The sequence below is a fragment of the Eschrichtius robustus genome, chromosome 17, assembly GCF_028021215.1.
Source record: "Eschrichtius robustus isolate mEscRob2 chromosome 17, mEscRob2.pri, whole genome shotgun sequence".
NCBI classification, from domain to species: Eukaryota; Metazoa; Chordata; class Mammalia; order Artiodactyla; family Eschrichtiidae; genus Eschrichtius; species Eschrichtius robustus.
Genome location: NC_090840.1, coordinates 71422589 through 71435867, shown reverse-complemented (window position 1 = coordinate 71435867; position 13279 = coordinate 71422589). Strand labels below are relative to the sequence as shown.

The 13279-nt window shown below is 52.2% G+C and overlaps 1 protein-coding gene across 14 annotated transcripts in view; it reads left to right on the top strand.

The window, feature by feature from the left end:
• The window catches only part of MTSS1 (MTSS I-BAR domain containing 1), a 164237-nt gene extending 151523 nt beyond the window's left edge, over positions 1–12714 (top strand). For 4 of the 14 annotated variants that reach the window (XM_068526266.1, XM_068526265.1, XM_068526264.1 and 1 more), the window contains 6 exons: positions 181–278; positions 2943–3162; positions 7844–8038; positions 9338–9511; positions 9864–10026; positions 11410–12714. In XM_068526266.1, coding sequence (XP_068382367.1) covers positions 181–278; positions 2943–3162; positions 7844–8038; positions 9338–9511; positions 9864–10026; positions 11410–12110 — 1551 coding nt within the window. In that variant the 3' untranslated portion in view covers positions 12111–12714. Of the gene's footprint in view, positions 1–180; positions 279–2942; positions 3163–6881; positions 7002–7843; positions 8039–9337; positions 9512–9863; positions 10027–11409 lie in introns of all 14 variants that reach the window. The other 10 variants (XM_068526271.1, XM_068526273.1, XM_068526270.1 and 7 more) reach the window with 6 other exon arrangements.
• Positions 12715–13279: the final 565 nt, after the last annotated feature.

Genomic DNA, 13279 nt, shown 5'->3' with positions numbered 1-13279 from the left:
CGTTGATGGATTGGTACTATGATTCTTTAATTAAAAAAAAAAAATCTTAACAACATGTTTTTCTTTGATCCCCACTCCTCGATGATGGCAGAATTTCCACGTTATGATGGCTGTTAAGATTGGACAGATAACGTTTCGCTTCTCAACACCTTGCTTACCCTCCTGGCTCTGTCCCCTTAGGTGATTTTGGACTTGAAAGGTTCTGATTACAGTTGGTCGTACCAGACTCCACCCTCTTCCCCCAGCACCACCATGTCCCGCAAATCAAGTGTCTGCAGGTAAGTGAGACCGGGCTGGGCCACTGCTTTGGGGACACAGCATTTTTCTTTATGCTAATGTGAGCATCAGAGTCAGTCTTGAGCTCTAAAATGGCTCATTTTAAACAGGAAATGGTGATCAGGTGAAAGGATCCCATCATGATTTTGGTCTCACTCTTTAGTCTCTGGATTAGTTTTGGGTCATAAGGAAAATCCCATCAGGTCTTAGACTAGTGGCCACAGCTTTCTCGCTCAGTGTGCGTTGTACGGATTTTCCCATCTTATGAATTCGCATTGGATCTTCCTGTTTAGCAGAGTAAGAAGCACATGGGCTAAAAAAAGGGCAAACAGAGGTTGATTCTTGTGCAGACTCATCTTGCTGTCGCCAGAACAAGTGAAGGCAGTCACAGTGGCTCATGCCCTCATTTGGCCCCCAGTTTTTGTCTCAGGGCTTCATAAAGTGAATAGAATTCTTGATCTGTTAACCACTCCCACCACTACCATCACTGCTCTGTTAAGCACTAGCGTTACCTAGTGACTCACAGCGAGAATCCATTGGAATAGTTCTGCCATTGGCAACGCTGTTTTCTGGCAGTTTTCTGTTCAGCACCATTCTTGGCTTGCTGACTGCCAAGTTTCTTCTCTTCCCGTGAGGGTGGAAACATCCTCGTGCATCATTCCTTTCTTGGTACACTTCACCTGCTAATCTTTTTCTTTGACTTTTCAAAGCCAAATGAATGTCCACTTCCTGTGAATTAGCCTTGAGAGTAAAAAGCAGGATGGATCTGCCGAATCTGTGTCTGGTAATATCTCTCTACACGTGTGTGTGTGTGTTTCATTTCATAGTTGAGCTTGTGCAGTGAACACGGAGCAGGAAGTTCAGGCTTAAGACGCTCATCCTGACGTTCAGCAACCTGAAGATGTTGGTTTCTTGTCATCCTTTGTGGGCTGTGTGTGTGTTCGTGTGTATTGACACATCTACTCAAGTTTTTTACTGAGGATGTTTGTTGTTTGGTAACCAAGAAAACTTTATCTCGATTAGTATAGAACAAAGCTGCATGAGTATCTTTTCTTTCTACAGTTTTAGTTTCAATAGAAAATCATGTCACATGGGCAACACCAGTTCTGAGCTTGCTGCAGTGGAATTGCAGTGAGCTTTGTTGTCAGTCTCCAAATGCCCTCTTCTGGTTGACTGGGGGAGAAGCAAAAAATCACGATAATTATCCCTGGCAAATGTCCCCAGTGATTTCCCTCCAGCACACTCCCCTATATCTGTTGGAACATTCGCACCAAGTAATTCTGGTGGAGAACAGTCACTCAGGGCTTCCCTGGTGGCACAGTGGTTAAGAATCCGCCTGCCAATGCAGGAGACACAGGTTCGAGCCCTGGCCCGGGAAGATCCCACATGCCGTGGAGCAATTAAGCCCATGTGCCACAACTACTGAGCCTGCACTCTAGAGCCCACGAGCCACAACTACTGAGCCCGCGTGCCACAACTACTGAAGCCCGTGTGCCTAGAGCCCGTGCTCCACAACAAGAGAAGCCACTGCAATGAGAAGCCCGCGCACTGCAAGGAAGAGTAGCCCCCACTCGCCGCAACTAGAGAAAGCCCGCATGCAGCAACGAAGACCCAACACAGCCAAAAATAAATAAATAAATAAATAAATTAAAAAAAAAAAAAAAAAAGAACAGTCACTCAGCCCTAGACTACCTTATTAGCTGTCTGAGTTTGCAAAATTTGACAAGAATCTCTTGCGGGTTTAGGAGCAGAAACCACAAACATTCTAATCCCAGGCTGGGTTGTTTATTTCACGCCTTCTGATGCTTCTACAGCTGCTCTCGTATGTCAGCTCTGCTTGTTTGGACCACGAGACTTTGTTCAGTTTTCTGGGTTTCGTAATCTGAGTGATTAGACAGAGTGTAGGACGTGTCTCTCACGACTGGAAATGAAACGCAGACAGAACACCAGAGGGCGTGTGTCATTTTCTGAAATCCTGTTTACTGTTCCATCCTGGAAGCAAACAGCTTAGATTGATGACCTTTAGTCCCTGAAAGCTGCTTGCCTCTTGCCTGGTGTTCTGTTTGCTGGGCCCATGGATATTTTAACAGAGAAACACCTGTGCTCAGGGTCAAGCCATTCATTAAAGCACCAACTTTGTAAATAAAATGTAAAACACATGGACACAAAGAGAGTCGATTTGCTGATATTCTGTACGGGGGACTCCTTGAGGAGTCTCTGGGTGCCGAGTGATGGTTGGCCGGGTTGACTTTGGTCTCCTGGACCCAGATGGTCCATCGAAAGGAGACACGTGGGTGTTCCAACCGGGTCATGCTGAAGCCTTAGCGGTTTTGGCTTCAGGGTCACAGTTTTTACGAGCAGATGAGATGAGCCCTTTTCATGCCGCGGACATCGGGTCCCCTGGCTTTGGTGGTAGGTGACAGAGCAGAGCTTTTGAATCACGGGCCTCCATCCTAAGGACGCCTCGTTGTGCCGTCGGAGAACTGAGTCTCTGTGGCTGGTGTTCCCCCCTTGCTCACGGGAAAAAAACGTTTTGTTTACTAGCTTCATGATTGGGTGTTTTGAAAACATGGCTCGCCGTTTGCACTGCTTCTTGGGGCAGGGGGCTGATTGCGTGATGTCGTTCTCCCCTGTCGTCTGTCCCCCTTCCCCCGCTGCCCCCGCAGCAGCCTGAACAGTGTCAACAGCAGCGACTCGCGGTCCAGCGGCTCCCACGGCTCCCACTCGCACTCGCCCAGCTCCCACTACCGCTACCGCGGCTCCAGCCTGGCCCAGCAGGCGCCCGTGAGGCTGTCCAGCGTGTCCTCCCATGACTCAGGGTTCATCTCCCAGGACGCTTTCCAGTCAAAGTCGCCATCCCCCATGCCGCCGGAGGCCCCCAACCAGGTAAGGGCCCTTGGCTCCTGGAGCAGCCGCAGCACCTGGGGCCTGGACCACCCTCAGTGGCTGGAACCAGGGAGGGACCTGGGCTTGGACAGACCCCTGTCTTCTGACGGGAAACCTCTGGTTTAATTTCTCATCTCTAGAGGAGCTGTTCCCCTGAAGGGAGAGATACCGTAAGTGGGGGGGGGGCATTGAAGCTTACGATCATCATGCCGGTGATGGTTGAGTCACTGCATTGATTTGGGGAGTTTTCACACGTACACAGACTCAAAGAGGTTTGGCCACTCCCTGGCGTCCCTGTAAGTGCCCGGCTTAGCGTGATGTAGTAATTAATGGGCATTTGCCAATGGGGGCGGAGATTCTGTCATTGAACGGTGCCTTGGAGACCTGCCCTGGCACTCTCAGCTTCCTTTTACCGATTTGTGTTGAGAATGAGAAAGCATCTTCAGAGCCCACGCAGGTAATTCTGTTGGCACCTTGCTCCCGGGAGAAGGGGAGGTGTTGAGTCTCTTTGACCACAGTTGGGTTGGATGGCGCTAGGCGCCCAGCCCAGTGGGTCCAGCCAGAGCAGAAGGCAGGAGCCGGGCGTCGGAACACCCTTCACCTGCTCCCCTCTGTCCGCTTTTTGTGCCAGTGGGTTGGCCTCTAGATTAGTAAGCAGCACGACCTGACCTATAGACACCGGGAAGCGTGAACCTCCAGGGTGCCTCTTAGCACCATCCGCTGGGGAGCATGTGGCTCCGAGCCCGTCGTGTACATTTCGAGGCTGACCACAGCCTTTGGTTCAAGATCCTTGGGATTCAGAGGGTCACGTGCTTGTCTTGTTCATCCAGGTATCCAATTTGCCTGACAGTCACCGAATATCTCCTGTGTGCCAGGCACCAACCTAGGAGCTTCTGCCTGTGTTAACTGTGTAGTCCTGCCAACAACCACGCAGAGTGTTGTTGTCCCTGTTTTGTTGTGGAAACGGAGGCTCAGAGATGTAAAGCAACCTGCCCGAGTTGCACAGTTATGTGACCTGCAGGTTGGGGATCTGGAACCAGGGTTCCTGGCAACTGGTCCAGCACCCTTTCTGTACCGCCCTGGCCATAAGGTGCCCCTGGCAGAGTGTTCTGGGGAGCACTCTACGTAGAAGCAGCACCTGAGGTGTTCTGGGAGCCTAGGTCACTCGCCTGGCGTGTCTGACGTTGGTGAACCCAGAGCTGCTCAGCCCGGTGCTCCTTTTGGCATCTTACAGCCGTCCCCGGGGACTGTGGCCTGGCTCTGTCTTCCTGGGGTCGACACTCAATTTCAGATGGAAACGCTTGGAGCCAGGAGCTGCAGCTTTAAGTCCTGATGCGCTTGGGGTGCTTTGGCTCAGTCTCTGAGGGGTCAACACCCGTCCCCTGTCCGTCCCCACTATGTGTGGCGCTAAACCGCACCTGCGTGTCTTGCCAGCAGAGAGTGAGAGTGGTCAGAGGGGAAGCAGGGATTTGCAATTCCTCAAAGGCTTTTCTAATGTGCAGCGTCATTCTGTGTGTGTTTTTAACAACTGACACATTAACAAAGTATTGCGCACTGACACTCCTTTCTAAAAAAAAGAAGCTGTGTGCTCCAGCCTTGCTGTGCGTGTGTGGATCAGGCTGAATGAAGTGGGCTTTCTGTCTTCCAGTAACGTCGAGGGAAGCAGAAGGCAGCTTGTTGGGATTTACTGAAATCTGAAAGCCGGTACCCAAGATATGCTTGACTAGCAACTCCAGGGTAGTTTTAATAAACTCAGGGATACTGCAAAATTTAATGGAGAATTCTATTTTTTTAAAAAGGCATTACAGCTGCCTTTAAGGCAGAGGGGAGATTTAAGGAAGTTGTACACATCACACAGGCCAGAGGGTACAATCTCCTGGAGGAAGTAGCGTTACCTTAATTTGGGTGGGAGGAAGGGAGCAAACATCCGAAAGGGGGAGATCCCTCAGGTACACGGATGTAAATGAATGCCACGTGGCAGGATGTGTTCAGAATTCTCCCGTTTTCCTCCACTCTGCTCTTTTCAAATTGTACCATGTGTGCCTAGGAGTGAGGGACCACGTGTGCAGCTAGGCTCCTGCCTAGAACCGTTCACTCCATCAAGGCAAGGAGTTCTTCAGGAAAAAAATGAGTAGAAGTCAAAAGAAATATGAACCTGCAGTCCTGGGGTGATTTACTGGTTCTTTTTTCAAATTGAACATATTTGAGTTACAGGAACCAAAATAAATAGTCCTGGTAAATTACAGTGATAACTGATTTTTATTTATAGTTGATTAAGCACTATATACATAGATGCACAAACACAAGATCTCCTTTAATCTTCATCTGATAGATATTATTGATCCCTATTCTAAAGATGAAGGAAAATTGAGGTTTGGAGAGATTAAGCCCATGGTTCCTTGACTGGGAAGTGGCAGAAAAAAAGACTTCAATCTAAACCTTCAGACTTCAGATCCTGGATGGTTAACCAGACACCGAGCTGGGGAAGTGGCCAGAACCTCCACCATGGGGCCTGGCCTTGCTTGGGCTCCTCGGAGCTGCATGCATTGTGGAGTGCCTTTTCAGTTCCTTGCTCTTGCAGGATGGGAGGCTAAAGATCTGTCCTTTTGTAGGAACCTTTCTTTGGCGGGTGAAAGGGGTGGACAGAAACACGGATCTGGCCTCCTTGCCAGTGAATACAGGGACACTTCCAGGGAAATAGTAGAGAAGGCGCAGACTTCCTTATACAAATGGGATGAGACTGCAGTTAACAGTGAAGAAAACTTAAAGCAGATACCTGGGTGGGCCCGAAGCACTATCCTGGGGGACCCAGTTACATGGAAGAGATGGTCATTGTCACTCATCCATTCAGCACTTTTAAACACCTGCCACATGCCAGGACAGGACCAGAACGTCGCGATGTAGTGGTGAACTGACAGGCAGTCTCTGCCTCTGCCGAAGGTTAGGAGCTGGAAGCGGGTTCCCTGGCCCACACCGGGAGACTGGCAGGGACTGGAGGTTTGATAAAATCAGGCTGAAGAGATGTTTTTGCAAGCCAGACTTCCTTTCTGTGATGTCCCAGATCTCGCCAGGATGCTTCATCTCTCCCTACGACGGCCACTGGAAACATTGCCCTAACCACTGGACATCACTGCCTCAAACCTCAAAATCACTCCCCAGGCAGAGAGACCTAAAATCATGTCTTGTGAAGATGCAGCTTCATAGCTGGAAGCCACCCACATCCAGAGGTTGCATGGGACGAAGGGAGAGAGTCCAGGAATTAGAGCCATTCTAGGCAGACATGGAGCAAAAAACCCAAGTTGGGGGTCAGTCCTCTTGCAGTAACGCCTGGACACCTGAGAGATGTAAAAGTCATGGCATCCCTTGGGCCCTGGGCCTATGGCACTAGAGAACACAGGGAGTCCAGCACCTTGACCACACTCCCCTGTGCCAGGCACACACACAGATGGCGGGGCTCTGGGGGCCTTGCAGTCCGGCAGGTCTGGGGCTCGCTGGGTCTCATGCTTCCTCTCCAGGGCTTGGAAGCCTCTGTGTGGGTGCAGCTTTGGGGGAAAAAATAACCCTAACCCTCTGCTTCTCTCATCCTTCCCTCTTCTGTATACTTGTCTGTCTCTCTGTGCGTGCCCTTCTCCCCTCCTGCCCCCCCATCTTTTTATTTTTTATGACCGTTCTTTTTTGGTGGCGTGTGGTCCCCTCGTGTGGTCCCTCCCCTGCTGCAGAACTCGTCCAGCTCGGCCTCCTCTGAAGCCTCGGAAACCTGCCAGTCAGTGAGCGAGTGCAGCTCACCCACCTCGGTCAGCTCAGGCTCCACCATGGGCGCCTGGGCGTCCACGGAGAAGGTGACCGGCTGGGGTCCCAGCCTCTCCCCCATCCCCTGCCAGCTGCTCCCCGCACAGCCGCAGGAACCTGGAAACTCAACATCTCCACCAAGAGTGGCCCCTCTTGGGGACAGAGGGAGGGACAGGACTGAGGGCTTTTTCCAGAATGGGTGCCTGGCCCTGAGCAATGACTTTGCGGTCGTCCGGAGGGAGAGGAAGGGGTATGGGGAACTCGGAGGTGTGAAGGCTTCTTCCCAGGACGTGGATGGTCATCCATCTTCTCCCCTTCCCCTCCCCTGCACCCCACCCACCATGGCCTCCTCTTCACCGGCACGTGCCCTTGGATGTGACACTTCACTGCGTCAGAGGCTGTGTGCTTTCCTGCCTTTTAGTTGCAATCACCCCACCCTTCACCCTGATTTGGAATCTGCTCCTGAACCGTGATGATTTTGGAAACCTGGAATGAACAGCTTTCAGTTGACACTTTTGAATTTAAAAATTTGCACAATGAGATGAGCGAATCACCATCACTATGAAATTATTAGTGAAATAAGCGAAAACCATTGAGAGCACCACACATTAGGGACACTGATCATTTCCAAACTATTCTAAAATGTAGATAAAATATTTCCCCAACTGAATACTTACTTGGTGTCAAATACGCGGGCATTGTTTGCACCGTAGCGCTTTTCTCTCGCATCCTGGACCATCCATGAGTGGCAGAGCCCCGATGTTTGTTTTATTTGCAAATATTCAGATCTCCCCCGTCCCTTGAATGTCAATGCCATCTTGTATCTCCACACTCATCCTGTTATATTAATTTTTTTTTTCCTTTTTTCCTCCCTTCTTTTGTTTGTTTCCAGTTGTCTAACGGGTTTTCTCACTATAGTTTATCAAGTGAGTCCCATGTGGGGCCCGTAGGGGCGAGCCTTTTCCCTCATTGCCTGCCCGCCTCCCGCCTGCTCCCTCGGGTCACCTCTGCCCACCTTCCAGACTACGCTCATTATTACACCATTGGGCCCGGCATGTTCCCGTCATCTCAGATCCCTAGCTGGAAGGTTTGTGTCTCTCCGCCCTCCTCTCGCCCTCTCCCCCGTCCCTCATTGCCTCTGTGCTCACCCCTCTGCTGCCCCACGATTCCCACCCCCCCACCCCAGCCCTTTTCCTCTCACACTCTGCCGCCTTCCCCATAACACCTCCTCCCTAAGTAAATCCCCACTGGGGAGAACCGGGAACCAGCAGGCGGCGCTGAGATAGGAATGTCCACATGGAGCTGAGATTGGAGGAGCTCCCTTTAAAAGGAGACACCAGTTAAGCCCCATTAGACCCCAGTAGACCCAGATGCGGCATTGCAGGGATGTCGGTCCCAAGTTGTAAGTCCAAGTTCTGCCCTCCTGGGGGTTTCCTGAGGGTGTCACTGTTACCAGGGAGGGGCTGTCCTCCTCGGCCATGTTGCCCAGACTGTTCCCTTGAACCCTTACGGGGCCATGGTAACAGAACCATGCCCCAAAATGTGGTGTGGCTTCTTATGTTTTATCTTAAAAGTACCTGCAGACTTTATTTTTAGTCTTAATTGTTTATAGTAAAACATGTTTGCTTTCATATAAAAACGAAAAGTTTTTATATTATTTCTTAGCAAGTCCGATTGATGCCAGGAGGATATTCTACCTTTATTTGGAGAGGAGGTCCCTAATTTGAATAGTAGGCCCCTAGGCGGCCCGCCGTTGCGAGCAGGCCTTGACTTCCTCCCTCACAAGTGGTGCGGACCCCTCAGACCCCTCAGAATCTTTCTTCTGGCCCAGGGGCCTTCCCTTCCTCTGTGAGGACCTCAGAGAGCACATCCTAAAGCGCCCTTTGGGGCGGGTTCCCGGAAGTGAGGTCCAGCCTCAGGGAGAGTGGCTGAAGTCCCTTTAGCGCCCCCTGGTGGACACTCTAGGCGAGTGAGGTCGTTTGAGCTGCTAGGCCCCGCAGGGGGCCCCCAGACATGGGAGGGGAGGGCCTGGTCCCTGGGGATGTGCTCTTCACTGGCCGGTGCCTTCAGACACCATAGGCAGTTGGTCGGTTGTTTGATGGCTGTAACTAAGAGTCTCCCTCAGGCTACCTGCCCCGTTGTTGCGTGTTTTCAGTCTTTGGGCGGATGTGAGGAAAGGGGAGGTACCCAGGGGACCCCCAGAGGATTTTCTGCTCCCTTCTTCTGGTGCTGGGTGAGGGCAGAGGAGGGGCTGCTGGCCTGTCCCAGCCTGAGCTTCCCCCGAGGGGACCAGCTACCTTCTGTGGGCGGGCAGCTGTCTGGAGGCTTCTGTGGCCTCCCGGTGGAGGCAGAGGCCCTGGCGCCTGACCACACTTGTTCCACTTAGGACTGGGCCAAGCCAGGACCTTACGATCAGCCACTGGTGAACACCCTTCAGCGCCGCAAAGACAAGCGAGAGCCAGACCCCAGCGGTGGAGGCCCCGTCGCAGCGGGAGGCGCGCCCACCGCCGCCGAGGAGGCTCAGAGGCCGCGGAGCATGACCGTGTCGGCCGCCACCAGGGTGACGCTCTTGTTCTCTACAGCTGGCTGGGCCCCTCGGGACCTGGCGGGGGCCACGTGCTGGCCAGCAACTGGAGGGATCCGAGCCCCTTCCCCCTACTCCCTGCTACAGCATTTAGAAGGCCCCCAGGGAAGGCCTTATATGGGAATTAGACTCTGTAACCTTCTAGAGCCTGGGTAGGGTCCAAGCAAGTTGGCAGCCCCCTGGGCCCACAGACAGTGGAGGTCACGGGAGCAGAATAGGGGTCCTGTTGAGGCCCCCACTGGACGAGGAGTGCGGAAAGGCTCTGGGGGTATCAGACAGGGGACTCACGGCCCCGGTGGCTCATCTGTCTCTCTCCTCCCACCTGCAGCCTGGAGAGGAGATGGAGGCTTGTGAGGAACTGGCCCTGGCCCTGTCTCGGGGCCTCCAGCTTGATACCCAGAGGAGCAGCCGGGACTCGCTTCAGTGCTCCAGCGGCTACAGCACCCAGACCACCACTCCCTGCTGTTCCGAGGACACCATCCCCTCCCAAGGTAGGAGAGCCTGAGCTTTCCAGCCGGGCTTCCTGAGCAGTGCCAGGTGAGGAAGGGGGCCCTCCCCGCTGGGAGGAGGCAGACGTGCGGGAGTCCGTCCAGCCACAGTAGAGCATCTTGGAATGCTCTGGAGGACTCGTCTGTAGTTGTCGGGTCGCTGCCATGCAGGAAAGTGGCCAGATTTCACAGCTTGGTTTGTCTTTCACCATCAGGGTACAGGGATGTCCCAATTTGAAGGCAGACAGATGCTGTTAATGATAACGACATCATTTGTGTTTGGCACTTTGTACCAAGCACTTTCTTTATTTTCCCATTTATTTTTCACAATCGTTTATGTCATAAGTCTATTTATCCCCATTTTACATACATGGAGACTGAGGCCCAAGTTCACACAATAAGCAGCAGAGCTGGAGTTTGAGTCAAAGGTCTGTCAGAGTCTGAAGCCCAAACTCCAGCCAAATTCTCTATGAACTTGCCTCCCTCACCGCCCTCCCCAGCACACACACACAAGCCAGCAAGATGGCAGGCTAGCCGCTAGGAAAGATCTGTGAGAGCTGACCAAGCCTATCGGCAGTCCTTCAGTCCAAGTCTCTAGGACAGTGGGTCTCAGTGGAGGGCACTTTGCTGCCCAGGGGACATTTGGCAATGGCTGGAGACATTTTTAGTGGTCACTACTGGAGGGGGTGCTGCTGGCATCTGGTAGCCAGCCAGGGACGCTGCTGACCACCCCTCATACAGCACACAGCTCCGCCCCACCACACAGGACTTACCCGAACGTCAGAGCGCTGCTCTTCAGAAACGAGCTCTACGATGTTCCGTCTGTATGCTTCCCCCTCCCACGTGACCCCATTTTTGGAGAGAAAGTGAGCACCCCTCACACTGATGGTGCCTTGTTTTCGGAGACTCGTTACCAGTAGCTCCACTGCTTTTCTAGCCCTCGCCTAACGAGTTGATCATGAGGGAGGTAGTGAGGTCTGTGATGGTCCGTGTGGGGTTTGTCTCTCGCGTCCAATTCCGGGCTGGAGGGCTTGTAGAGGTTATTTGCTCTTTCCTCCCCCTTTACTCCTCCCAGAGGCGCTCAGAGGTAGCCTCACTGCGGCCTGGCGGTTTTGCACCCTTCACCGCTCAGCGGTATCTGAGTGCGGGGCTGCTGTGTCCAGCGCTGCGCTTGGTGCTCAGCGTTCCCTTGGTGAACGAAACGACGGTCCCTGTCAGGGAGTTCTTAGATGGTGAGGCCTGCTAAGGCTGGCCCGGAAACCCCGGGAGGCTTGGGATGAGATTGTGGGTGAAGTATGGCCTCTGGGGCCCTTTGTCCTCCCAACACAAAAGAATCAAAAAGCACAGCCACTGCCTCGGCGATTTCTAATCAGATCCTGTGATCAGTTTCAGATTACGATTATTTCTCTGTAAGCGGTGACCAGGAGGCAGATCAGCAGGAGTTTGACAAATCCTCCACCATTCCGAGAAACAGTGACATCAGCCAGTCCTACCGACGGATGTTCCAAGCGAAGCGCCCAGCCTCAACTGCTGGCCTCCCCACCACGCTCGGACCTGCTATGGTCACCCCAGGGGTTGCAACCATCCGACGGACCCCTTCCACCAAGCCTTCTGTCCGCCGGGGGACCATAGGAGCTGGTCCCATCCCCATCAAAACACCCGTGATCCCTGTCAAGACCCCCACCGTCCCAGACCTCCCTGGGGTGTTGCCAGCCCCTCCAGATGGGCCCGAGGAGCGGGGTGAGCACAGCCCCGAGTCGCCGTCCGTGGGTGAGGGCCCCCAGGGTGGCACCAGCATGCCCTCCTCAATGTGGAGCGGCCAAGCCTCCGTCAACCCTCCTCTTCCAGGCCCGAAGCCGAGCATCCCCGAGGAGCACAGACAAGCAATTCCAGAAAGCGAGGCCGAAGACCAGGAACGGGATCCCCCAAGTGCCAGTGCCTCCCCAGGCCAGATTCCAGAGAGTGACCCTGCAGACCTGAGCCCAAGGGATGCCCCGCAAGGAGAAGACATGCTGAACGCCATCCGCAGGGGCGTGAAACTGAAGAAGACCACGACAAACGACCGCTCAGCCCCGCGCTTCACTTAGGCTCTCTTAGGCTCACAAGAAATGCTGCCAGTGGGGAACGAACTGTCTAATTAATAAGACCTAGTTTGTCTTGATCCATTCCAATCTGTAATCAAACAAAAGATTTTGTAGGCAACTCAGAACACAGCTCTTTTGAAAGTACTCGACACCTTTAGATAAGAATTAAAAGCAACATATGTAACTGACATAACCTTGATCTTTTAATTTGTAAATATTTTTTCTTTCTGCACATTTTAATCTTAAGTTTGTTTCCCTTTTGATTTTTCTGAAGGTGCCAAATTCCATTTTTTACAAGTCTTTGTAAAATTTTAAATGCATAATAAGGGGGGGAGGTCGGGCAGGGGAACCACGAAGTAGTAATTTCAGAAAAAAGGATAACTATACTTAGCTTTTTTTTTTTTCTTTTCTTTCCTGCAAGCTTTTGTAGATGCATTGTAGTAGTCTGGCTTAGACACAAATTCAAGTTATTGTAATGTACAAACAAAATGGGTAAGGGGTAAAAATCCTTATTCAAGTATACTACATTCGGGATGAGAAAAGCGGGAGTCAGTTGATGCGCAATATTAGGAGTGAGGGAACTCTGGAAATGGCAGGCTGCGTTGGGACCGGGGGGGGGGGGGGGGGGGGGGGGGTGGGGTGGGGGGGGGAGGGTCGCGGGAGGGGCACACTGTCAACACAGCCGATCCTGTTACATTTAAGAGTAGCCTCGTAGGTTGAATTTCTAGTAGCTTCATGGTAAATGCATCCGAATAAGCCACACTGGATTGCAGTGTTTGTTTCTGTAGGGTGTTTAAGGACTTCCTTTCTCCCACCATTGCTCCTGACTGCACACAGCACCCACCTCCAGTCCCGTGCATGCTGCCGCCACCAGGTAGACATAGAACCCCCCACTTCAGTTACCTGTTACTTATACCCACTTTCACTGAATCCAAACACATCCAGAAGGGTAAGGCAGTTTTAAAAATGTGAAAACATTTAAAAATGATTGATAGCAGGGAATTCTTAGATATAGCAAATGCCTTTTACTTAACCGTGCCTAGCAGGCTGGGTGCGTTGAAAAGCCCAAATATTTTGGAAAAACTGGAGCGGATTTAACAAGGGTAACCAGCTTGGGAGTCTAGCAACTTGCCAATGTGTTTACCAGTCTGGGGGCTTGTTTTTCTTATCTT